At 35.4% G+C, this 27,165-nt stretch overlaps 1 protein-coding gene across 1 annotated transcript; it reads right to left on the bottom strand.

The window, feature by feature from the left end:
- Positions 1-9,677: 9,677 nt before the first annotated feature.
- On the bottom strand, positions 9,678-25,186 carry CYP19A1 (cytochrome P450 family 19 subfamily A member 1). The gene is made up of 9 exons (XM_075043975.1): positions 24,822-25,186; positions 22,965-23,115; positions 20,220-20,374; positions 18,205-18,381; positions 17,372-17,486; positions 15,360-15,474; positions 14,543-14,705; positions 12,875-13,116; positions 9,678-9,929 (listed from the first exon to the last, which is right to left on the bottom strand). The coding sequence occupies exons 1-9, from the start codon at positions 24,964-24,966 to the stop codon at positions 9,678-9,680; spliced, it is 1,515 nt and encodes a 504-aa protein (XP_074900076.1). The 5' UTR covers positions 24,967-25,186.
- Positions 25,187-27,165: the final 1,979 nt, after the last annotated feature.

Below are 27,165 nucleotides of genomic sequence, written 5' to 3'. Positions count from 1 at the left end.
TAAAAATGTGTCACTGAATGTTAACCTGAAGTTAAATCTCTGAGAACTGAAAGGGTTTAAATACTCTTTTTTGTTTGTTTTATCCACTGGAAATGGATTTGAAACCCGTATTGGCTATGAGTGCCTTTTCCTCAAAGGAAGTTCATATTCTGAACCCATTTTACATGCTAGTCTTAAAGTTACTTTTGACGATCAACCAAAACTGAAGAAAATTAACTAGGCTTAAATAGAAAGGCTTGGGGTTTATTGGGTTTTATTTCTTCTCTCAGCAGGCCATTTAAATGTAATTCAGTATAGGGGGGGACAAAGCTTGGTAAACTATCATGAATTCCATCAGAAATGGACTTCATTCCTAAGGGTGAAGAAATACATACTTTGAAGATTTTAAAAGGTATTGATTTCCTATCACACATTCTTCCTGATGAATTCTATGGTTTCTTCCATTCATAATGCATTATAATGGCTCTGAATGTTTAGGGATGTTTATTTGTGCATCAGCAGCTCCCTGATTTTAGGAATTGTCCGCTGCTAAATGAGAGGCCTAAGGAATGAGCTTGAGCACTAGACTTCTTGTTTGCCTGTTCTGTAGTAATGTTAGTCTGTCCCTTGGCTGTATGTTGGAGAGCTTCAGCTAGCTCTCTCCAGGACAGAGGGGTAGTGCGATACATAAATCTCCTTCAGAATCCAAGTATTGTTTTCTCCATCATGCCAACAAGCTTTTCATCTTTCACATGATCTCATCTTTATCTCAAAGCACGTGTTTAAAAGCTTTAGTTTTGTGTAGTTTTATGCATAAAAACATACTGCTCTGGGAGGCTCCAGTACAGAACTTATGTTACTTCAGACATCCGTAAGTGGAAAAAAGAGATCAAGGACTAAATAGCTGTGTAGTATGTGGCCTGAATCTCTGCTCTGGAAAGTTTCTCCCTTGATAAATCAGTTAAGCTGTTGTAACTGTATTTTGTCATGTTACTGCAAAGGGGATGGATAAGTAAATGAAAGGGTTCAGAATACTATAGAAAAAGAATTTATTAATGTAATGAAATAGCACAATGAAACTGCAAATAGGAAATAGTTATACAATAATAAAATATGTATTGCAATATAATGATAACTGCAAAAAAAAAAATAGAAAATGTTTGGACTTGGTGCAAAAAACCAGACTGTGGCACAAAGTATAGCCTTAATATTTCAGAATTAAAATACTATGAAAAGTAATAATGGCAATGCTTTGCAGATGAAGTGAAGCATGGAATATCTCTTTTGACAGGGTGAAGGATGACTGTTACTCTAGGATTTATGTTGTACCCGGGTACTGCTGTTTATTGCTAATCAATTAGAATAACATGATGTCTTTGCTATTAATTTTAAAATAAATTTAGAATTAATTTTTCCTTGCTCTCAGGAGCAGTCATAACACTTAAACTTTTAAATCCCACTGACTTTACATGACATTTCATTAGACTTGCTCAGAATACTGAAATGAACCCTTGTAAACCACACATTGTAAGTTCTAAAAAGGCTTGGTGAATAAATGTCACACTTCAGTTTATTTTTTAACTTTTCAAACTGTGGACCAATACATAAATAGTCATTGGACTTGCAAAGGCTCCACTGCAGTAATATTCATTAAGGGTTTTTAATCTGAACCAAGTCCAATCTATGGTATTTTATTTGAAAGACTATGGTGTCACAGAAATGCCATGCTAATTAATCAGCCTCTTCAGAAGCCAAATACTGAAGCAGCATTTTGGATTGGTTTAATCCCCTATTGCTCTATTCATGCTCTGTCCCTACACTTTGTTCTACAGAGAACTTGAATTCTGAGAGAGGAATTGGGAATTTAATAGTTTAATTAAAAAAAATAGTATGTGTAAACAGATTCATGTTAGCAGACTTCAAACAGAAAATTCAATAAATGGTTTGAAATTTAAGTATGTCCAATATTATGCTTTAAGCTGCTCACAAACTGATGATCTGTAGCTTGACAGCTTTAAAGAACATGGCACACTCGGGCTTTCAATAGTTTATAATGTTTGGAGACTATTCCTGCACATAATATTGCATTGCCCTTTCTTTCAAAAAATGTGGTGGGTTGTGGGTTGGTATGTTTGTTTGTTTATTTATTTATTTATTTTTACAATTACCAGAACTTGGATTCTATTGTTAGTGGTAGTAGCTAAATTGCAAAGCCTTGCCCTTCTTAAACTTGAGCTCTTCCACAGGGCTTTTGAGGATGAGCACATTTTCTGAAGAGCATAGAGAGAGCCCAGGAGAGAATAGTAACATCCTGTGTGAAAACCTTTTAACCCTGCAAGATGTAGTTCTCCAAAACAATTTATCCTTTGTTGGGTCGTGATACAGAAATGATTGATGGTAAATGACTCAAATTTAAGAGAATTTCAGCAGGATTTTGTATTTGCTAGGTGACAGTTTCCTATTATGGCACAGAGCTCTAGTGTGTAGCTGGAACTGAAAATGGGGAGTTGTCATTCCTTGATATGATTTTAAATAGCTGTTAAAAACCCAACCAACCAACCAAAAAAACCTCTGATGTTCTTTTACTTACTACTGTAAGCAGGCTATTTGCTAGCAATGAAGGAAAACACAGTATAGACTCAATAATTTACTGGTAACCTAATTAATAACAATAAGCAAGCAATAATAAACCACATCAAACTAGCAAGCTGTATCTATTCCTCTTGAAGTGTTCTTGCATCTTGATTATGTGTGGAGTCCCAAGGTTGATGGCTATCCTTTCCCAGGTGGAGTGTCACGACAAGACATTAGTGTCCCCAACTCTGACAAGGAGGTGTTATTCCTCATGGTGTTGTCATCTTCTTCACCTGCAGGTTCCCTGGAGCCACATGTACACATTTGCAATAACAGTTGGCTTACCTTCTCATTTTTCTGCAACTTTCTGCTATCCCTGAGTTTTACTGTATGTTCTAACCAAAGCATTGTCATTGATTATACATTTCCTGCTTTACTAACCTTTGGTTAAATTGTTAGATCATATGATTTACATAGTGTTAGAGAAATATTTACTGTATACACAATCTTATTTACTCACACCATGTATACATCCTTGTAGATGCAGACTCTGGCCATATATACCGGCATCTAAACAGCGGCATTTTAACTGGATTATGGTCCCAGTGTCTTGGGGTTTTGACCAAAGATTGTCATCTGAGCGAAGGGGCCCTCAGGCAATTAGTTCCTGAGCTACACAGTAAATTGATTTTTACTGTAACCTTTCTCTGGGACATGGGTTTAGCAAGACAGGTCTGTTTCGACGACTTAATTGATACTTATAACATGCTTTGAGATCCTTAACTGAAGTAATATAATGGATTGATAACATTCCTGTAGTATGAATTTATCTTCTTTGCATTGTTCTTCATGTAAGCAGGAAGACAAGACCAATGAATATAGTTTCATTTGTATTTATACTTCTGAGCTGGTGGAATTTCATTTGAAAACATTTCACTTCAAAGAGAAAAAGATCCATTTGCAGCTACTTCAGTATTCGTTCAGTAGCTGGATCTAACCCTTTTGCAAAATTTAATTATGTGCTTTCCGAAATGGAAGTGGCAATTTTCTTAATGCAGTTAGCACCGTACTTAATATTATAATAATACTGATTTATACTCTTCTCATGTCTCTCTTGAATTATTGTTTAACACTGAAAAATATCTTCTAACATTTGCTGGAATGAAAAAAAGGTGAATATAAATACAAATATGCGTATAGGTGTTAGAATGTGCAGTTTCTGAATATAGCTATTTTGATCTATAACTACTTGCCAAGAATCTTTCAATGGCTGCCAAATGGAAAATGAAATTCAACTCCATCTACATATCATTACAAGGGAAGGATAAGTTTATAAAGCATTGACTGAGATGATAATTGGCTTTTCTAAAACTAAAGAGGAATTAAATGATTGAAATCCAATGGGAGGTATTTTCAACTCTAATCAGGCAGTTTAATGGAGTTGTGCACATTGTGCCAAACGTGTCCTTTTTTGCAGCAAAGTTGACTGGTCTTGATTTTGACCAGCAATTATTTAAAGAATAAAGAGTTATTATGAAGACCTGCTCAATTCTTGGACTGATAAGTTCATAACTACTGTAGAATTGTGGTGAGGCTGCATGAAGTATTGGGACCTGCATTACTCATTGAAGGTTCAATATGCAAAAATCAACTTCAAAGTCCTTCAAAGACTCTAATGTTTCATTAGACATTCCTGTTCTACTGTGGACTATGGAAAAATGCCATAGAGGCACTAAATTAAATTAACCAAGCAACAGGGTAAAATATCACATAAAAATATCATATTAAGAGAAAGTGAGTTAGAATCAATGCATCAAATTAATTAAGTTAAGCTGAATTATACTTAAAATACCAGCAGAGCCTTATAATTTCTCAGAAATAGTTTTGAAACTCACTAAGCAGGGTTCTGTCAATCTTGATGCCAAATGGTACATACAGATTCCACTCAAGTAGCCTGGGAGAACACTTTTAGTAAAACGTGATATTTGAAAACGATGTTCTGATGCCAGTACTAATTGTAATAATGCCAATAAATCCTGTCCACACTATTGGTGGTTACTTTTCTCTCCACCTCTATACTTTGAGTGACTCTGGAATGACTCCGCATCTTCCTAAAGCAGTGTTTAATAACTGAGTAAAGACCATAGGAATCTATTGGCTTTTGTATATCAACAGGGACTTCGATAATACATAAACTGCTGTTGTTGCATGAATAAATTTTCTGTGTGTGCCACCTGCTGGACCCTGCTCAGAGTGCAGCGTTAATTCACAGGTCTTTTCAATTATATTTATACCTAAATAAAGTTATCTGCAACTAAAGAGATGATAGCAAAAATATGAACAGCATAAAATCATCTCACTTTATGAAAGCAGTAGGGTTTTTTTCATGACTAGAGTTCAAATATGTAATTCTAAAAACGACAGTTCTGGATTTTTTTTTTTTTTGGTGCATTAATGCATTTGAATGGAATTATTGCTACAGTAGTGTAGATCTGTGGAATCGAGTACTTGTCTATATTGTAAAATTAAAGGTCTGTGTTTGAAAACATTGGACTTACAACAGTATGCAAACCCAGCACTTTTATAATAGATATCACAAAGTTTAAGGCTTACAATAATAGTAGATAGGTAATGTTGTTTTGAGCCCGAACAGTTGTAACATCTCAAGTCCTGGGTAACTGCCACTTCAAAATGAGTATGTCGGCAGCAAATTCCAGTCTTAGATTAGAGAAGGATTTATTTCACCATAGATCAGAGCAGATTTGGCCCAACATATTAACCATTTTCCTCTAACCAACAAAAATACATTCCTTTCTGCTGTAAACTTTCAACTGGGATTTTCTTTTAAAGTTAGGAACTTCATTAAATGGGGTATTAACTGAGGATATAACACTGGATTGTATTGGAGAATGCAGAAAGTGAACAATCTAATAAAATGACAATTGTTTATTAATGTTTTAAAATTACTAATAGAGCTTGTAAAATTCTAGGATAAATGTTTTCACTGGGAGTGTCTCATGATCAGGATACTGTTTGAAAAATCTATCTATTTTCAGCTATGTTAAAGTTCTTGTGAATTTTTTTTTTTACTGTACCATTTGCTACCTTCCAGTTTTCTGTCACTTAGCCAAATACAAGAATTATCTTTCTGAAAGCTTTCATTTGAAAGTGAAATAAATTATACAGATACAAACTGAATTTGTCATGCCATCATGATATGAAAAGAAGAAGAGATGAAAATTACTTTGAACTATGCAGTTAGTTTACTTCTTTGCTTTGTTTCCTTTTTTTTTTTTTATTACTTTGGTTACTCCTCTCACAGATAGCTGAGCCCTTTGTATCATCAAATCATGCTTTTTTGTTACACCCACAAATCCCTATTATTTTAAGAATCACCAAAACCTACCTCTTCTCCCTTCTTTTAAAGCTTCGATAATGTGCATTCCTAGGCAAGCAGTCTTGTATGAACTGAAATTACTTAATCCATTTCCACTTTCTTACTATTCTTAAAAATATCTTTGCAATACTATATTGTCTGAAATCAGTGGGAAATTTGAGTTTAGAACATCCCGGACTTCATCCTTGTATCTAATAATTTAATAATCAGTTCATGCATGCATACACACTCATGCATTTAAATACATTTTGTGATTCTTAGATTGGGAAAACACTATGAAACATGATTTAAAACTTGTTTTTGTGCATACAACTTTTATTTGATGATCATCTTATTTTTCTAACAACATCCACGTTTACGTGCTGTGAGCAGCCCATAATCACAGCGATGTATAAAACATAGTCTTCAAGTTTGGTCTATGCTGACGTATTGAACATTAATGGAATAGTCACTTGATGACAGTAGATGTGATGTCATTTTAAAAGTCGCTTAAATTTTTACAGTGCCTGATAATAAAACACCATTTAAAATCAGAGCTCTGTTTTGTACAATGGCATATATACACTGAAAAGTTTTAAACTCTTTATATCCACATGGCACGTTTTGAAACACTACTTCGCCCAACTGCAGTTCTCAAACATATGTAAGTACATGAAGAGGGGAAATGGACCTTATCGTGCAAATATTCATGCAAATGGACCACTGCATAACACCCATAAGAAAGATGTAGAGAAACAGGGCTTAGATTAGCTAACAGCTCAGATTAACAGGCCTGTTACCCAAATGTGGGCAAAACTACGTAGTGTAGAGATTTGAGGACCAGAAACACTATGTGCAAAGCATATAAGAAGGAATATACTTAAATACAATGGCAAATAATTCTGCAGGCTTGCTTAAGAAAGTAAAAAATGAAACTGCTTTATTTCTTCCATAGAATAATGATGGTAATCATGTTTCTGAAATTCCAGTCTACAAATTCAACAATATATAATACATTAAAGAAATCAGAGCAGCATGCACTTTCCATATATCTACATGATTTCATATAATTATTTCAAAATTTGAATGCTAAAACTAATATATTAATTCCAACCTTGTGAAAAATTTTACTTGGGAGTGAACTATAATTATGAGGTGGAAAATCAGAGAGTAAATTATCACTATAAAAATGTTTTAATGTGTGAAATAAGTGAAGATACATACTGTGTATAAAATAGTAGTTTATTCCCAAGAAAAAGGACCCTTCAGTGGATTTATTTTTAAAGTTTTCACACAAATGAGAAATGTGTGTCCACTGATGCACCCTTTTCAGTGTTTTACAATAGAGAATGAATAAGAATAGGATTTAATCAGTGTTTTGTTTGGGTTTTTTTTGTTTGGTGTGGTTTTTTGGGGTTTGTTTTTTTATTTTTTTTCCTTCTCCCAACAGCTCTAACAAATTCCTAGTTTAAAGGCTACAGAGAATGTAGAAATAGAGATTACATTAGATATTCCAAAGGTTCATACCACTGTGTCACTTCATGACTTAAAAACCAGAGAATCATAGAATCATTTAGGTTGGAAAAGACCTTTAAGATCATCAAGTCTAACCATTAAATCCTATTTCTGTATGTCTTCAAATGCCCAATTTTGTATTTACAGGTGGTATGGGATTGCACTTCACTGTTGTAATTTTTCGGTACCATGCAAATGCTATGGAGAAAGCTTTAAAAGTAATCTAGCTACAATAAATTATTCTGCTTTCAAGTTTGTTTTTTTTTTTTTTTTAAAAAAATTACTCTAGCAAATTTGCATGCTGTTTTGAGAAATGACCTAAATGTGCAACTCCTCTTCTGTGTTACCAGTCCCAGCCTCACCTAATTCATTACCTTTGGCTGGAACACATATTTATTTGTTGGGTTAATGCAGTTTTTATATGCTACTGTATCGATCTTCCTCTGCTGGACCTGCACCTAAGAGCAGTGGTCCAAGGGAACAGATTAATTTATCTAATTAATTTTAATTAGATTTTCTAAGTAAGGACATAAGCAACCTTTTTCCTTTTTCCTTTTAAGTGACTTGGAAGGAAAAGGTTAATAAGAAGCCTATTGTACATTGGTTGTTTGGCTTTTTCAAGGCGTTTATCTGGAAAACACCTTTCTTTGGGCTACACAGTATGAAAACTCAAGCTTGCTGAAAATGGAAAGTGTCTGTCAAGGAATGTTGTTATTAAACCAGGAAGATCTTTTATTCTTGACCAAATTAACAACTCATCATTAGGCTAGTAGAGATATCAATGAATGTCAAAATTCTACAGATTTCAAGATAGGTCCATTTTCAACAGGAAATGTTGGGTAGTTATGTAGCTACCCTGTGAAGGACTAAGTATAAAACTAAGCCTAATTTATAATAAAAATAAAAATCTGTGTGCAAAACCCCCTTAAAAATGTTTTCTAGAAATCTACTTATTACTTCAGAACTTTTCTCCTTTGCCACTACAAAACTCTGATCATTTACCCAATGAAGCTTGCATCTTATCTTGAGTAGATGACCGAAGCCTATTTTACCTAAAAAAAAAAAAGTCTAGGTCTTGAGCTAGTGTTTCTCTTCTTTTGCTACTGACTGTCTTTAAATCAGAGGGCGTGAGGCAAGATGCTCGAGAGCAGGATACAGCCCAGTGCTCTTTCAGGAGAAGCAATAAGAGCTATGTGGATAATTAGGGAGGGACTTTCTCCCCTGCTGTGGTGTGGGAACATGGGCAACAACTCCAAGTCTTATTCTCTGGAGTAGAATTGAGCAATTAAAACCAGATTGAAACAGGATTTGGTACTGCTTAGGCAGCTTAGAGAGAATTTGAACTTCTTCACCAAACTGAGGTGAGGTGGGAAACTTCTACAGTTAACCAAGTGAGGTGGAGCTGAGTGTTGCTCCACCCCTCTGTGTCCTACTGGTGGTGATGTTTCGTATTGTTACCTTATTCTCAGCTGGTCTTTAGTAAGATTTTTACAGATCCTCTGTGGCATACTCTGTAGCAGGACTCTGGGTTTTAAAAACATAGAACAGTTATCTCAACTGTCATATTACCTAGTACTCTGGAAATTACTACCATCAGCAAAATTTTTCTGACACTGTAAGTGTTTGGTATCTGTTTAATATGACAGAAAAACATGGTAAAGAAAAATGTTTGAATGACTCCTTGTATAAACATTTTTTGTAGCTTATATATGTCCTAAATATTTTAAATTGTTTCATAGTCTTAAAATCAACTTTAACACTGTTCATTCAGATGTTTTCAAAACCAGATAATTAGAGCTTTTGCAGTAGTCAAATACTGCTGGGTGCAACTTTGGGGCGGTTCGGGGAAGGGGAACAAGCGTAGTCCTGGAATTAAACAGATGTTGGGCATGTTCTTTTGTTGATCCCCAAACCTCTGAACTTGCACTGTTTGAAAAGCAAGGCATAGCTTCGTCTGGACTCGATGATTTTAAAAAGTAGCTAGAAATCCTGCATATAGTGTGGCATCACCTAGCAACAGGGCTGTTTTGTAATTTTAGTCTTTCTTTATTACATTGAAGCTGTGGCCAGAATGCGGTTCTGCTGTGCAGGCAGAACAAGTTGTCATCTGAAACTATAGTTGTTTAGGGGCAACAAAATGCCTTACTCTGTATCTTTACCTAGGAACGATGGGGATTTCTTAGTGGCTGTGGCTGAGAAAGCCCTGTAACTTTAATGCTGATGCCAATTCATTTTAGTCACCCTGATTCTTGTTTGTGTTTCTTCTCGGTGTGAAAACCATCTCCAGCAGAGGCTGCCTTTCTATTGGGTGCATGGATAAATCATTGTTTTTCTGGATGTTGCTAAGGCCTCTTCCTTTCATTGTCTGTACTCTGCACCGTCTCAGAAGAGTCACCAGAATTGCTTTCATCATTACCATGGCAATAAACTTTCCTACGCAGCCCCGAGGGCCGAATCCAAATGGTTGGAAATAGCGTGAAGGAACCTGCACAGAAGAACACGAGGAATAAGCTTTAAGACAAATTTTTCATCATAAAAGTAGCCAAAATTATGATGGAAATTGGGAGTGAATAGATTCTGAAAAACTTGTGGAAAGAATCTCTTAGGAGCAGTTACTTCTTTCCTTTACACTGAGCAGCCCTCCCACCCAAGCCAGGCCAAAATACAGACACCCCTACAGAAGGTATGCCTCTTTAAATGTTAAGGTGGCAGGGAATGTGAAGTTAAGTGGTTGAATTTTGCCTGTGCATTTCAGTCTGTTCATCCTGTGAACTACAGGCATTGAAAAGGAGGGAAGCTTTTGTTCACTAAAAACTTTTCTGGAAAATGTTCATTACAAAGCTCATAAGCGCCTGAGATGGCTGATGCCTTGTCTAAAGATAATCTTAAAGCCATACACCTACTACAATTGTCCTTAAAAAGCTAGTGTTCCTGAGAATTAATTTGTCATAAGATGCAATGTTGAAAATTTTATTTGGTATCTAATAGAGAGATAACATTTATAAAATGATTGTCTCCTGTCCTATCAACTGAAATGTGAAATGCAGCATTCCCAGAGCTGTTGCAGAATGCACAACCAGTTTCTGCTACTTTTATTGACATTGTATAGATCAGTTATCCAAAACAGTCCCGACAGCATGAATAGTACTGCTAATGAGGTACAAAGGTACTTGTTATAAGAAAAAGCAAGTCTGTCTATAAAAAAATACATTCTTTTTCTTCATCTGTGTAACTTTCTTTTTAAAAAAATTAAGGTATTAGCTGTGTTCTGACTTCCTATTTAACCAAGGAATTTGGTAGAAAAGGTTGCTTTATTTTAAATTATCTAGAAAAAAGTGTCTTTTTTTTCCTCATTTTCAGACTGAGAAAAATGTTTTCTGTTTAAATTTTTCCAAATAAACTGAGCTGTACTTTTTGAAAAATGATAGGTAAGTACAAGTGTCTATAATACAGAGCAAGTACAGCAGCTGGCAGTACAGCACAATGGCAAATGCACAGCCTGGGAAAATGGAAATATGTTTAGATTCTAACAATGCCATCTTATCATAAATAATGGTGTGGATTGCTATTCACTTAGAGAACTGTGTGAAAATTGTGCCTGCTAGAATAATTATGTGGCAAACAGAATGTATCAAGTCAGATAGAAAATGTGTGGTTAAATATTTGGTCAATGGGAAATATTTTTAGTAGTAAAGGGTACTTATAAAATAAGCAAGAAATCCATTTTGACAGAAATACTTAGAGTGAAAATAATGGGTGGAAAAATGGAAACTATTCACAGTGAACAGTTATTTCAATAAACTTAGTCACTCTCTTCTTGAATTTTCTACAGTGACTTTTTCCTTGATCTGTTGTTTTTAATACTGTGGACAGAGTTTGCTATGGGTAGTCAAACAGCAGTTTAGAAACGTTAACCAGGTGATTTGGTGCTCATTTGTGTGTGTGGCATACATGGTACTGCTAGGTTTCTGATAGGAAAAATGTAAAACTTGGAGGCGGGTTTCTGGCGTGAACATTCAAATCTTTTGTTTCTTTATTTTCTTAATTATTTCTTCAGGTGTTTTTACTAGTAAGCCCATTTTTGGTGTATCAAAGTGTGTCATCTATTTATTTCTTTAAAATTGAAATTACTGTCTGTGGATGCTTATATGTGTATCTGCTGACATCTCCAAAGAAAAAAATTTTGCCAGGTAACAGAATTACTTCCTAACTTTTTTAGTTAGACAAAATGAGAACTACGACAGCTGTAGAAAACATTAACCCTTTAGCTTCAACCCCATTCAACCTTAATATTTGACAAGCTACAAGAAAACGTGAGAGAAAGCTTGCATACCAGGCAAATGTGTGCATCTATGATAGTAATGCTAAGGTTCTGCAGTTGAGATTCCCTTCATAGGACTAAGTTGATTATGCCCTCCGCTCTTGCATGGCTACTTGTTCCAGAGATCTTTCTAATTCTCTCACAGGAGTGCTAACCAAACCTTAGTATTTCACATTTTTGTGCTCTCTGTCACATGGGTAGCACTGTCTTCCGCTTCCATCCGCACTGGTTAACAGTCAAAAACCGGGAGTCAAACATGCCATAGAATCAGTCTATTTTCTTTCAATACAGTTTTAATCTCTCCGGATGATTATTGCTGAACAAATACAGTTTTGCAAAACAATTTGTCTAACAAATAATCAGAAGAGCAGAGGTCTAAATGAAATTAGATAATCTGAAGGATGATTTATGATAGTAGGAGTTTACAAGCAGGAAAAAAGTTCACGTATTGCTTTTGATACAGGACTCAGTAATGTAGACTAAAAAAAATTCTAGTTCTTTTGGGAGTTAGAATATAACTTAAATTGAAATGCTGTGCTGAACTGGGACTGAATTAAGCAACATCTGCAATACTGAGTTGGTTAAAACTTAGGACTTCCATTTTGGTCTATAAAACGTGTTTATTTTTATTTAGGAATTAAAAAAAAAAGAGAGAGAGAATGAGATGGATGCTAGATTCTCAGTCTCTCAGGAGTTACTATACTTCTTCACCTCTCCAGAGAATCCTCACACAGCTTCAGCTCTGTGTTGTATGGCTTGCATGGCTCTGGCTCCCTAAAGCCTCTTTATTTTGTCCAGTGTCAGGGGATATAATGTAAACTATGTTTGTGTGGACAAATCCAATCAGAAATTTTAAATCAAAATTAAGATGCCTGGAAAACTTTGTTTTTGTTATCATAATTATTTTTTAATTAAAAGGCACTTTGATAGGAAAATATCTGCCCAGTTTTAATAATAATAATAATAGTAATAAGCAGGATGTATAGCTAACTAGGCACTTAAATGGAAAACAGTCTTGTGGTCACAAAGTTCTTGATCAAAATAAGAGGAAGAGACATTGTCAAAAAATAATACTCAATTTCCTGTAAGAAATAAGATAGAAAACTTACGGTTTTCTCAAAATTTTCGAGAGAAAACTCATTCGGCTTTGGGAAGAATTCAAGCTTATGCATACGTCCGATATTAAGAATAATGTTTGTCCCCTTTTTCACAGGATAGCCATCAATTACATCATCTTGTAAAGCTTTTCGCATGATCAAGTCCACAACTGGCTGGTATCTCATACTCTCATAAATAAAATTCTCCACGATTTTTAAGTTTGGCATGTCATCACTCTGTATGTCTCTGTCACCTTGTGGAATAAAACAGATGGTGAAGAAGTTGGTTATGAATTTAATAGCTTCATTGTACAAATACCAAAACATTTTTGGAAGATTCTCAGTTCCTGAAATGGTAGGATGGATCCAACAGCTTCTGAGGAGCTTTATGTAGCCTTACATATTCTGGTATATTGTTCACCAGCATAAACCCTAGTTTATTAATTTATCATCTTCTCACCTTCTTCTTAATACATTATGAGTCTTTGTTCTGCTTTCTTGTCAGTGGCAAAACTCTGAAAGTCCTTCCCTGACTTTTGCATGACTGAGAGCAACAAGACTCAACGAAGAAATCTTTTGAGAGCTGACAGCAAGCGGAATCTGGCAATAGTCTGCAAACTTTGTAGAGACCTTGAGTTTTCCCCATGTGATTGGGTTTGGCTGGATGTACAGCTAGGTCCTACTGTGGCCTATTTCAGTTACCGTAACTTCCTTCTGGCTTGACCCCATCAGCAGCAGCATCACAGCCACGACGTGCTGCCAGTGGGAGCCTTACTTTAACTTCCATGCAACAAGCAGTTCAAGAACTACAGGCTGACCACTACAGGGGTAGGTTTTCAAGACGAAAGGCAGTTTTTCTACCCCAGTTGGTCATTTGCTGAAGGCAACAACATTCTACTGCCTTAGAAATCAAGGCTATCAAAAAGAAATAGGGAAGATGAATAAATGAGTACTCAACTCTCATGAGGTCAATAAAATAAAGTTTATTAAAAGTACCTTAGAAAAAGACTAAAGGACTTGTTATACACTTTCCAGTGTTTAATGGACCAGAAGTAAATCTTGAATAAGAGTGGATGAAATTAGTTTCTATATTATTCAGTGTCAGGCTTTGAATGAAGTCTAGAGAAGGGGCAGAATACAAATTTGGAATATCTTGATTGTGTTTTGAATAGTTAGTAATTAGTACTTAAAGAGGAGACCAGTTTGATATTAAAATGGATGACGGCAGAATACAATTTTCATTTTCTCTAATCTTTCCCTTCTGCAGTCATAGTGAAACTTAGGTTTTATGTATACGGAGAGAAATATTGGTGATTAGAAGTATTTTAAATGAGCGTCCCCTTTTGCTGTTTCAAGGTAAATGGAAAATAATTTCAGTGGAACTTATGAGGTGAGTGCTAATTTGCACTGCTGTTGCTGAGGAGGGAATGTAACGCATTCTTTCTAATAGATTATCAATTCTGATGATTCCTATTTGAATTTATCATACAAACTACTCATCTTCTTTCATTTGATCTTGAGTAAAATCTTTTACATAGAATGGTAGTTCATATATTTTACAGCAAATGCTTCTGTAAGAAGAAAACACTTAGATTTTTTCAGCCTTTGAATAATCAAAATTAGATGACTGCTGAAGCAAAATTATATTCCCACACCACTGACTTTGCAGCTCCTGCTTACCCATAACAGTTTCAATTTCTCTCATCATCTCCTCTTCCACTGTGGGGTGCTCCGCAATCAGTATTAGCATAAAGAAGAGAGTCACAGACAGAGTATCAGGAGCAGCAATCATCATCTCCAGCACACACTGGTTCACATTCTCAGCAGTCAGGTCCCCTCTGTTCTGAAAATAAATTGGAAATTTGGGGGGAAATTGTTGATTGCTCAGCTCTGATGCCAACAAAGATCCTATAGCAGTAGAATGGGAAGGACTAGAATATCTGCTTTAAACAAAAGTAAAATCTTGGCAGTCTTTCTATCTCATATGCTAAATAACATTTATTTTTTGTCTTTCAGAGAAAAATAGAAACCTCATATTTTGATGGGTGTGTATTATCTTACCGAAAAGCAAGAGTCTGTTCTTAGCTTGGATCTTATTGATTCATTGCCTTTTCTCACAGAGTTTGTGAGTTGTCAGAGATTATACAAGGTAGGATTTATGTAGCATTTGAAGCCTTTGCAAACAAAAGGCAATACATCAAGATAAAATACAAAGGTTAGGGAAAGACTGGAGGACATTCAGGGATAGATGCAAGAGTTTTAAGGATGTCATTTAAGCCATGAAAAAAATCAGACAAGCGCCTGTTCCCAAAAATGCAATTATTCAATGTTTGAATCACTGTTAGGGACTCCACAGAACCGACTAATTTGTATCCCTTTATGATGACATGACCTTCAGATAGATACATGAAGTTTAAGTTGCAAAGCCTGTTTTGTTAATGATGGGAAAATATCAGAAAATTCAAAGTTAGTCATATTTTGAGTACATTGCCAATACCTGTGCAAAAATCAACTGGGATGCAAAATCCATGTGTTCATCCAACTTCTCAACAGTGGAAAGCTTTTGTCGTTTTTGTTCTATTAAGATTTCCATTGCTCCTTTCAGATCCTTGCTGAAAACAGATGAAATCCAACATATTGATAAATATCTGCAGACTTCTAGTATACACTAGGATATGATTAGAAACATAAAGAATATGCCAATAAAACCATCTAAGAATGGCAGAAATTAAGTACTCCTAAGAGGGGTTCTATGGTTCTCTGCAAAAGCAGTAATACTAAGGGAAGGTGTATTTTCTTATTATTTTTTATTAAATAATTGCTTGTTAGTTTGGACTGAAATCTTACTCTCTCTTTACAGGATAGACTGAAAAGGATGAATATATCTCTGTATATCCTATTAATGAATAGAGTTTTAAGAGACTTATTAACATTTCCAAAGAATTTGTTTATTTCCTTCCATTTTATACTGCATTTTATCGGTGAGTAAAATGAACTTAGAGAACATGAGGGATGATTGTTAGAAAAATGTAGATAAATGTTAGAAAAATTGTACTGTCTTGAAGGTAGAGTTGATATAAATTTTTCATATTTAAATACTTAGTAATACTGTGTCAATAGCTTGTATTTCAGTGGTGGAAAAAAGCAACGTCCAACAGTTTATAATTTTATTTGGGATTTTCAGTTAGCTATAGATTTGAAGGAAATTCTTTTTAAAAACTACTTGGGAAAATTTTTGAATGAAATCCTCAGGCTTTCCATTTGTGTTTGCTATTGTCAGGATAGAAAATTTGACCAGTTTTGTAGGGGGAAATGAATTTAAAACTTGGTAAAGTTCTCATTATTTATAACATGTTTTATGTATTAGAAATAACAAATGGTCCTTTTTGCTAACTTTATTAGAATAATATCAGAAGTCATCATATCCTGTGGTGGTTCTTTGCATTGCTTTAAGTCCAGCAATCTTTATTGGGTTTTTTTCAGTAGAAATTTATGAATAAGTCCATTTGAATGGAATTGCTTTTGAAACATCAGTATTTGCAAGGGCCCTGAAAGGGCTTTCTAGTAATAACTGGGCCACCACAGTTAGCTGTTATTAGAATCACAGGATAAAGCATTAATCAGTGCCATAATAAAACTGGTGAGCATATGTTAGAGAAGTTAAATCTTGTGTCTAGTTTATAAGAGTTGTCCAACTACTTTAGAGGAACCTCTATCTTTCCCTTAAAACCTTTATGTTATATAGCACCATCAAAAGAATTTATTACACATGCTTCATAAGCAGTAGTTTCTTTCGCTAGCTAGAATCCAAATCCAAAATGAACAAACTGATTGCCAGTTCTTTTTATAACCAGTCCTCTTTTGGCAGAAGACAGCAAATGAGATCATAAAAATAGAAGAGGCATTTTGTATTTTTGCAAAGAGGAAGATGGCAAAATGTATTTGTTCGTTATTTAGGAAAAAAACCCTTGAAAAGGATTATCATGCTGAGCACCAAGTTTTAACTCAAAAATGAGTTGTTAACTCAAAAATGCACATTGAAGGAACCCATAAATAAATTTATGCTCAGGGGTTAACTCTACTCGGACAGTACCATAAACGTAGATGGGTTTTCCTGTTTTGATGAACTGTAGCCTACTATTTGACTGTCCTTGACTAGAGAGCAAATGTAACTTGAACCCATATGACAGCTTTTCCATGTCTGTTTGAACTGAACCGATGATTTAAATTTAGTTTCACATTTGAGCTGGCATTAACTAATATTTTGGTGAGTTATATAGGACTGAATAGACAAGGGCTTTAAATCGTCCCCTGAGATCAGCCACTTGTAGCATCAGTGGCAAACCTTGTTCTGTTGCTATCTTAGCAGATGGAGGACTTCAGCCAGCCACCTTTGCAAGTTTCACAATTTATTTTCTAAAAGGCAGAGGAAAACATCAGGGAAGATCTCCTTCACAGAAAGAAAGAAAAGATCTTATGCAAATGATGTGTAAAACTGTTGATACTTACACTGCCTCTTCGTATTTCTTGCACAGCCAAGAAATCTTAAAAAAGATGTCAGGCTTTAATAGAAGTGCTTGCCAAGCATCAAAGTAGTTTTGAATCTTAAGTACAATGGCATGTTCTGAAAATAAACGTTAACAAAAAGCAGTATAAAGTATAAACCTCAATAGCCAAGGAGCAGAAATGCTTCAGAAAAATTAATAATAAGGCCCCGTTCCCTACTCTAAGTTCACGGGAATTTGATAAACATTTGGTTTTAATGGTGGTAGATAGCATTAGGAAACACTAGTGGCCCACTGTAGAAAAGGTATAGATCTTTGTAAAAACTCTTGGTAGCTAGCTAAAAGGAGATAGTGGTGTGTCAACCAGGGCCAAATAGTCTCCCACAGGAGAGCAGAAGCAGAACTACTGCAGCATATTGAAATGGGATAATTTGGACATCACCATAATGTTATTTCTGTCGTATGGTTTTGAGGATGAAGAAATCACAGAAGACATAAATTGTCAGGTGAACTTTTCAAGGCCATCATTTAGTTTGGTAGAAAGATTTCAGATTCTTACATGCATATAATATTGGGATCATACCAACTCAGTGCATAAAAATATCTTTAAATGCTACTATTTATAAAGGTGAGTGTGACAAGCTAATGTATATTTTTAATCATATAAAATTCTCTTTTATAACTAAAGTCACTCATAAATCAATTTCAATTAATTATATGGTAATATGAGTCTGTTCTTGCTGTTTCTGAAAGAAAACTGCTGAGTGATGTCAATGAGTTTTCCTTGGACATTCACTTTAGATTCATCACAAGGTATAAAAATAAAGCTGTTAGTACCATCCAAAGGGATCCCAAGAAAAAGCTTGTTAGATGTGTCAAGCATGATCTGTCTCATAAGATTCAACACATTGATGTTTCCTACTTCAGTGGTTACTTCCTCTAGTTTGTCCAGGTGAGCAATTGTTGATTCAACACAAATTGCTATCATACGCACAAGACCAGGACCAGATAGAGCTGAAATACATGTGCAAAATGACCAAAAGGCTGGTTAACTTTCATACCTTATTTATAACTTATCAGTTGGTGATAACGGTGTCAATCAAATGTAAAACATTATCACGTGAGCGACTGGTATAAAACTGTTCTGAAGCTTACTGGTTTACCATCTTTTGAAAGAAAAATGGAAGCATTTTGAGTTAAAATGGCAATGAACTCAAAGCCCAAACGTCCCTTGCATCCAGCCACTTTGTACCTCAGACACATATTTTCTGCTAGGTTCATACTGTGTTAAGGAAAGACATTTAGCATCATTTCTGCTACCTTTCTGCGAGGGAGGGTATCCGTATCCTCATCTGCATTACAGGCACTGTGGATGTCCTGTCTCGTTTGCTTGCAATGACACTGAGCAGGGAAGATAGCTTAGGGATTTGTGGGGAGGATGACGGGAATTTCTGAAAACATAACTCCTGCGTGCTCTTAAACAGCATGGTAGCTTTGCGGTGAGCTACTGGCAACCTGTAACGTTGCTGTGGACATAGTGAAGCCTAGCCTGGCAGTCATCTGTCCACCCATGAACAGTGGAAGTAGCGTCATGACGGATTTATTGCATTTTAAGAATTCAAAAGCAACCAAAAGCAGTGGCTAGTTCCACTGCCATGTAATTCAGTGGGATTGTGATAGGCTCCAGCTGGAAGGGATTCAAATAATTTTTGAATGGCTTTGGAAATCTTGCCCTAAGTACTCTATTTAAATTACTTTTCCATACAAGAATTGCTGTAACTGCCTCAAGGACTTTATTTTATCAAATACACGTTGAGAGGGACTGTATGTTTGCAATTGAGAAGAAAGGAGGGATGTTTTGTAAATAGAGAGAACTGGTAGTTCTAGAAATAAGTAGAAAAATAAAAAAATATTCTTTTCCTGCCATCTTCATCCAGTACAAAGTTGCTGATATTTTTCAATAGCAAAATCATGTAGGGAAGGCCAAGTGTCATAGGAGCACAGATATATCAACAAAATAACATAGAAAACTTAAACCAACAGATAATTAATTTCTTTCAGGTTTTACTTTGCTTTACTTTCTTTTTCAGGTTTTCGAATCACTGTCACAGACTACTGCAGTCTCAGCTGGTGAAAATCTTTTCTGAACTTGTAGAACAAGTGTGGCAGTTTTGTTAGGAAGGCTGTAGGATCACTAGAATTAGCGAATTCTAATGATATGCAAATACTGAAAATTTTCAATTTGTGGAAAGAAGGTGAATCAAGAAATTGCAGACTCCTGAACCACTAACACTGGAGTTTGTTTATGTAAATTTCCTGTTTGATTTCAACCTAGCGATATTAATTACTTCAGTCTTTTTCTCTGTTACTACACTGATTCCTAGTTTATTAAAGGGATTAATAAATAGTTCTGTTGTTCAGGTCTTATAAATTAATTCTGAAACTAAAGCACCACACACACCCACCCCCCCCCCAGTTAGAACAAGACAGAAAAGCCTTTGAACTCAGTGAAGACTGAGATAGGAACGGCCAACTACATTTATGGAAGTGCCAGTTGAGCTAATGTAAACGCTGGACTTGAAATGTAAAAACATTTAAAAACATGGCATGTGGGCATCATTTGATTTCAGTTTAATTGGATGAGATTAAGAATCTGCAAAACTATTTCAGGACCATTTCAAATAGCATACCAAGCAGGATAAGCATGAAAGAACATGTGCAATGAAATACCTCTATGGGATATATAAAGAAAACTGATTTCTGTAATTTAAGTATGGTGAGGACAAACAGCATTTCAGAAAAGATAGACTCTGTGCTACAGTGATGCAGTGTATTAAGGCACACTGATTTACCTTTGGTGAAAAAGGGTCGAATTTCTTTCCAGTGCGCGGGGTTGTTATTAAATATGATCCCATTTTCATACATGCCAATGCACTGTAATCCAAGCTTGCTCCCAAATCGAGAAACATAATGCCAGTGTTTCATTACATGGAACACACTTGAGGATCTGGGAAAGAAATGGGGAGAAAAAAGCCCCAAACAAAAATACTGTTTCATAGATTGTACACAGAATTTTTATTCTGACATTCTATAGTTTCTCTGAAGCGCTGACTCGCATTCTCAATTTAGCAGGAAGTAAAATGCTTGACATTAAATGTTGTTCCTTTTACATAATTAAACATCTTGATGATAAATGCCTTCAGAATGTATATTAAAGCAACAATGTATTCTGTTCAGATTTAAAACTATTTTCCAGTTAAAATGCAAATGGTTACCAAACCATTTTAATCTGAACAGTGTGTATACATGGAAACGTGTAGATATATAACATACACTCAGGCAATGACCAATGTCAGATGTTTCAGAAGATGAGGTGTAAAATATTTGACAGTTGATAATTTCATCATGATATGTATTAAATTACAGCAATATTTTTGTAGCTACTTGGTCATTCCCAGACACATACAGAAAGCATAAATATATATGCATCGTTTAGATCTGCAGCATCATAATATGATATGTGTGGGATAAATATTTCTAAAAAGACGTTAGGGAAATCCATGGTTTCCTAATAACGTATAATATAAGGTATAATTCTTTTTACAGTTGACAAGGTTTGTTTACGCATGCTGGCAAACAGGTTGTGACCAGCATTATTGCTTTAAGATATAATTTCCTTTAGAGGGAGCTAGCATTTTAGAAATGTTGATGTGATGAAAACCTAATCAAATGAAATCCAACAAAAAGAAAGAAAATCAGAACAGAGATCGAAATGAAACAATATGCTGTTTTCTTTACCATGTAGCATACTCTGTGGACCAAATCCCAGACTTCATACATGGGTTTAGTTTATTTTTTTTCAGGCAGGCAAAGTAAATGGGACTTTTGCTATTGACTTTCGGCAGTACTGGGTTTTCGCCATAGTTTTGCATGACCAGAAGTAACGTTAGCAGTGAGATGCTATATGGTACAAATAGGCAAACATGGATTAAGGACTGAAGTAAGAACAGGGAGGAGTGTATCTTCAGGTCCAACCTTCCAAGGAACTTGGCATATTCTCTCTTCCTACACTTCGCCACATCTGCTCTCTTTTCTAATTTCCTTAAAGGTTTTTTGCATATCAAGGAACAACATCATCAGTATTTTCATGAATGTGAAAAGATGGTGTTGAATTATGACAGCTGTCCCTAGGAGTGGAAAGGTGCAGGAAGCTCATTTTGCTTCCTTCCATTCCACATAGCTACACAGGCGACACATAATAATGTTTTAAGGAATTTGACATATGACCTTGTATAAGCAGATTTTCCTTGTGAAACTATTTAATGAAGTCCTCTAAAAGACAACATCTGTTGTAACCAAGACTGCAAGTCGTTCTGTCTGAGCATTGGCAACTCACTATTAGATTTGATTAGATTTGATGGTAAAAATTCAGATGATATTGGTGGAAATAGTATACTTTTACAGAATTCAGGTTATGTTTAGTTTTGTGGTGAATTTATGATCCACTGAAAACTTTATTCTACATTATTGTTTAAAAAAAAAGTTAAATACTAGTTCTCTATGTACAGTCAATGCTTTTAAGCAAAAAATGTCTGATGAAAAGTGATGTATAGACTGTCAAGTCTGATGCAGCTGTGGCATTGTTTATCAGCACTCCTGACTTGTTTCTGATGAAGTGGTAGTACAGAAAGTGGAAGACAACAAGAGTTCATGGCATTTTACATTATCAAAATCTTACAGTGCATTAGTTGATATTTGCAACACCTATGTAGGATTGGAATGTAAATAGTTTTCCTGTCATGATTACCTCTTTACAGAGGTAAAACCAGACAGAGATGAAGTTGACTTGCTTTACATGGCAAATCCTGTGGTAGTCCCCGATACTATGTTGTCTTTCAAAAGCTTTTACATAATGAAAGCTGAGTGTGGGTTGATGGGTATTGCTAATAAAAATGTTGTGGTTCTTTATCAATTGCACATGGTAAACATTTTACTACTATTTTTTTTTTCATGGCATAACTCATAAGCAACCAGGAGACCCAATGTAAGAAGAAAGCAGCCATTCACTGGAGCTAATAAAATGATAGACTGCGATTTAGCATTATGTGTAATACTCTGTATAATCCAAGCCTATGAGTAATCCCACTAAATGGAGTGGAATTACTCGTAATCCTATAACGCTGCATTTGCTTAATTAACTTGCTGAATTGGAGCCATAATCTTCAAGCATTACTCCTGTTTTAAGGACAAATTTAAGAACACCGGGATAGTTAGTCTAGGTTCCTGTATAGTATGTAATCCTAATCTCAAATAGAATAGTAAGAGAGACAGTAAACATTTTTTTTTGATTGAGCCACAGTGCTTAATTTTCATTTCCATGAAGAAAATGAGAGAATTCACATACATTTCAATAGCAGAGTCTTTAAAGAAACAAAAGATTAGAAAAAGGTCTGTGAACACCAGGAAGTAAAAGGTTTATGTTAGGATAATTTTTGTAAAGAATAACTTCAGTTCTACTTTAGAAAAAAAGTAGCAAAGAGGTTGTAAAAATATGAAAAAGCTCTTGATATTATTAAGGATAGAAAATAAGGATTTACTTGCTAATTATAAATGTTTCTTGACCGCTGATCCAAACTCTCACAAATTCTCCATATGTCTTATTGTAGTAGTTGCAGGCATTACCTACTCCCATCCAGAGAAATCTCCCATGTGAAATGAGGGGACCGATTCCCATACAGTATCCTGGCCCTAAGAAATACAGTAAGAAAAGGTTGTCAGTGAGCACTGCTGAGACCAAGAATATACCTGTGAGCATCAGCCTTTTGAAAGGAGCTTTTTAACATGACAGTCAAGGTCTGCATTTGGCAGGTCACATACACAATCCTGTTCTGAAGCTCTGTCTTAAAGAAACTTGCATCTACATTGTTGAAGCCTCACTTAGTATCTATGGAAGCCTATAGTTCTTTCAATATACATACAACAAATGACGTTCATTACTTTGTACAACTGCAAACTGCTGCTCTGAGATTGCTTACATTTGGGGAGACAGTGGCTAGATATTAGAAAGAAGAAATGATCTAGAAAAAAATGCATATGGTTTATTAATTTGTGATTTTAACAAATCCTGAGTGATCTTGGCTGAATTTGTGTCGAAGTGTCATAGTAACACCTACAAAAGTCAATATCCTTTCGATGAAATTAAATGTCATTAATTACATTTCTTTTAAAATATTAATACTAGAGTGAGAAAACAGATATTTAAAGGAAAAAGTACTTTACTGCTGTGAACTTAGGAAAACATGCTTAAGTAGGAGCTAAGAATGGATTGATAAGCATTTAGTCAACAAAGTTTTCAACTAAATCCTTCCACTGTAACTCAGCACGAAATTTCCCTCTTACAACAAAAAGGGGAAAGTGGGGACAGCGGGAGAGAATTTGCCTTGAATGACTTTTAAAAGGGAGTTTCCTTCTTAGGGAAAGCTAAATTTGCTCCTTTTGTCTGTAAAACATAAATCTAACTCCATAAAATGAAGCAAATTAAGTACTTACAAAACTTTTGTATACTGTTTAAAAATTTTAAAGTTGCTTATGGCTCCACCGTTTACAATAGGCATTGCAAGACCCCAGATTATTTAAATACCTGTAAACTTAAAACATATTAATTTAGTTCTATTTTCTTGTTGATCCAATCAAGCATTCAAATAGAATGCATAACCTTCTGTGAACACTTTCCCCGGTTTTCTCACACTCAAAGAGTTTTAGCATATTGAACGATGTTTGGCAAGGATCTCTTCTCCAAATTTCATTCAGGTGCCGCTGCATTGGTTTAGGATTATTCCTGTCAAACACCTTTGTGAGATGTGTGCATTGTTGCCATTCGCGCAAGAGGTCATTGCACTGCATCTAATGAAAAATAGGCCGAATCAGTAATGTCTACCATCAGCCCCCAAAACATTACAGAAGGGGCTCTCTGAAAGGGAAACCATTTGTTGTTGTGTTCTGGAGGGTCTTCGGTGCCAAACGTGGAGATAAAAATTGATAATCTACTAAAATCTGAATAATTTCCTAGAGGATAGTTTGTTTCTAGTAAAGACAATTTAGAAGGCTTTAAACTTAAAACATGTAAAAAGTAGTTTATAATGCACATGAAAACATGAACATATAAAGTTTGTAAAATGTTATTATATCTTTCTAGCTTACACATAATAAAGCAGAAAGCTAAATGTCATGTATTTATATAGCCAAGCCAGGTTTATTATGGAAGTTCTGAGGTTAGTGAGCCTAATTTCTTTTATCAGTTCTTGTAAAAAGCTGTATTATTTAAACTGACTCTTAGTAAATTTTGTTGGCGTGCAATCATTATTCAGCATTGCTTTCTCACTTAAATTTGAGAAACAAACACACACAAATACTCTGTCAGCTTTTAGGTGATACTATAGCTAAAATTAATTTACCTGGTATTGATGAAGTTTCTTCGTGATTCCACATTAGAAACAGAAAGCACATGAGAATGAGTATGGGCACTGTGGCCACGGGCATCGCGTCCGGTACTAAGCTGGTGATGTTGTAGTGCATTGGATTCAGAGTTTCCAGCACCATCTTTTCCAAGAGATTCTGCTTTGCTTGAGAGAGAGAGGGGGGAAAGAGGCAGAGGTTTTTCAAAGCTCAAAGATACATTCAGCTTTACTCGGTACCTCCCACCTCCTTTGTGGGTCTTGTAAGTGAGCAAATTAGCTCTTGAGGTAGCTTTATTTTATAGCGAGAGTGACTGCCCGGACTGCTTGCCAGGCCAAGCTACATCGCAAGTCGAAACAGCCATGCAGCAGACACTTTTCGCTTGGAAATAACAAAGCTTTTCTGACCTTGATGTTGACGCATAGTTTTGGATACTTTGGCTGACAGACCTCTTATCTCCTGTATTGACTTGGCTGGCCGACACTGAGGTTTACTCCTTGCAAATTTCTAACCAAAACACAAGAAATTAAACTTTCAGCACATGTGGAAGCATTGAATGAGTTCACTCACAAGCTTTTATCTCTCTTACTTAGCCTTTCTCCTTCCAGCATACCTGTAGCACCAGAGTCCTTGAATTTTCAGAATAACTACGGTAGTTTTTAATGATGCAGATAGAGTGTACTACAGGTTTTTGTTTCAAACAATATATTATGCATTTTTTTTATTGTCAGCCTTTGGCTGTAATATAATATATTGCATTTCTTTATGGTTCTTCTGCTAAATACCTTGAAAAATCTAGTGTATGCCATAACAAACAGGTTCATGGATTGTCTGGTACCACATTTTTCCTGAGGCAGTAACCAGCACTTGGCACAGAAAACCCAAGCAAATGGACAGGTCTGTTACGCATAGGGGGAGTAGAAAGATTCCTTCAAAGTTGTTTTGCATGTTCTTGACTTAAATCGTAAAATATAAGAGGTGATTGTACCTGAGAAGGAAGATGTTATTCTATGAATGATAACTTGCGTAACCACAGAAAGATACTGGTTGTATCTGCACAGTAATTTATTAATAAAACAACTTCTTAATTCTGCTCTGACAATAATTAAGAATACATTTGCTTTGTTCCTTCCTGCGACGATATTTCAGAACTAAAGGATGTATTTACTTAATAGGAAACTTTTTGTTACAGTTTACTTTCAGCAAGTGCTTTCTTGTTTATCTTGTGCTTTGGTCTTGCATTGCAGAAGAAAGTACAGCTTGCTTTGTAGTAACTATCAGTGCTATAATTACATTACACTAAGCCAAGAATGCGATGGATTCCTTCTAGATAGTGAGAAGATTGGTATTTATGGTCAAAGTAGAAAACGTACAGAGTACAGGCAAGACCCTGGGGAAGGGAGCAAGCAGTGGCTCGAAACCTTGCAGGTGCCTGCAACGCTCCAGTATTTTGGAAGATTGCTCTGCAAGTTGTCTGGTTTTGTTGTGATTGAAAGTGACCAAGACACAATATGCCAGGTGACCTTTTAGAAACATGCATGCTGTTCCAGCAGCCAGCAGTACACCTCTTATGAGAGTGTCCATGTACATATCACGTCTTGTGTGTGTTCAACTGTTGTACTGTCTTGCATGTTGTGAAAAATGTTTTTGTAATCACAAACATTTTTTTGTCATGTAATGGTATTTATTAGTTTCGCTAATGTACACTAATGCTGTTTGTTCAGTACAAGTAAAAATGCTAGCTTTAAATTTCCTTGAGTACTATTTGTTACCACAATAAAAGTATGCCTGCATGTATATATAGATACTTTTATTACTTTCACTATATGAGCTTACAGCATTATAGAAGGAAATAACTAGACTTAGGGCATATAGTTTCACTTTTTTGTTGCTTTCTTTCTGGATCTGGATGAACTTCATCTTTGTACTCCATTGCCTCAGATAGGCTCTGATGTTCATTGCGATTTGTTGGGTTTTTCATCTCCAAGACATTCTGGTGTGTCTGTAAAGTAGTTTCTCTGCCTCATATTCCCTATGAAAAGAAGTGTGTAGGTGGTTATTCATTTGGGCAGTATGAAATAAACACAGCTAAATATACAGATGTGTGCCTATGGATATTACATCTGTAGGCTAAGCCCTGCTAGAGTTCAAGGTGCTGATATGTTTGCATGCTGTACTTTGCAAGCATGAGTCTCCCCCTTTTATTTTCTAAAAATCTACCCTGAGTTTTGATCTTGCTCAGTTCTTAGTTATTCACGGCTAAAGCTTATCTTTGTTTTGACAGAGAAATGAAGGCAGGTTTCTATCTTTTCAAAATATAGAGATTGTAATGGATTGAGTTTT

This window comes from Buteo buteo, chromosome 13 (genome assembly GCF_964188355.1).
Source record: "Buteo buteo chromosome 13, bButBut1.hap1.1, whole genome shotgun sequence".
Classification (NCBI taxonomy): Eukaryota; Metazoa; Chordata; class Aves; order Accipitriformes; family Accipitridae; genus Buteo; species Buteo buteo.
This window is presented reverse-complemented; position numbering and strand designations above follow the sequence as displayed.

What these genes read in the sequence shown, in the direction of transcription:
- CYP19A1 (XM_075043975.1), bottom strand. Translation starts at nt 24,966, where the DNA reads ATGGTGCTGGAAACTCTGAATCCAATGCACTACAACATCACCAGCTTA. An exon ending in AGAAACTTCATCAATACCAG is followed by an intron (nt 23,116 to 24,821) that starts GTAAATTAATTT and finishes TGTATTTCTTAG; the next exon opens with GGCCAGGATACTGTATGGGA. An exon ending in TCTTGGGATCCCTTTGGATG is followed by an intron (nt 17,487 to 18,204) that starts GTACTAACAGCT and finishes GTTTATTTTCAG; the next exon opens with AACATGCCATTGTACTTAAG.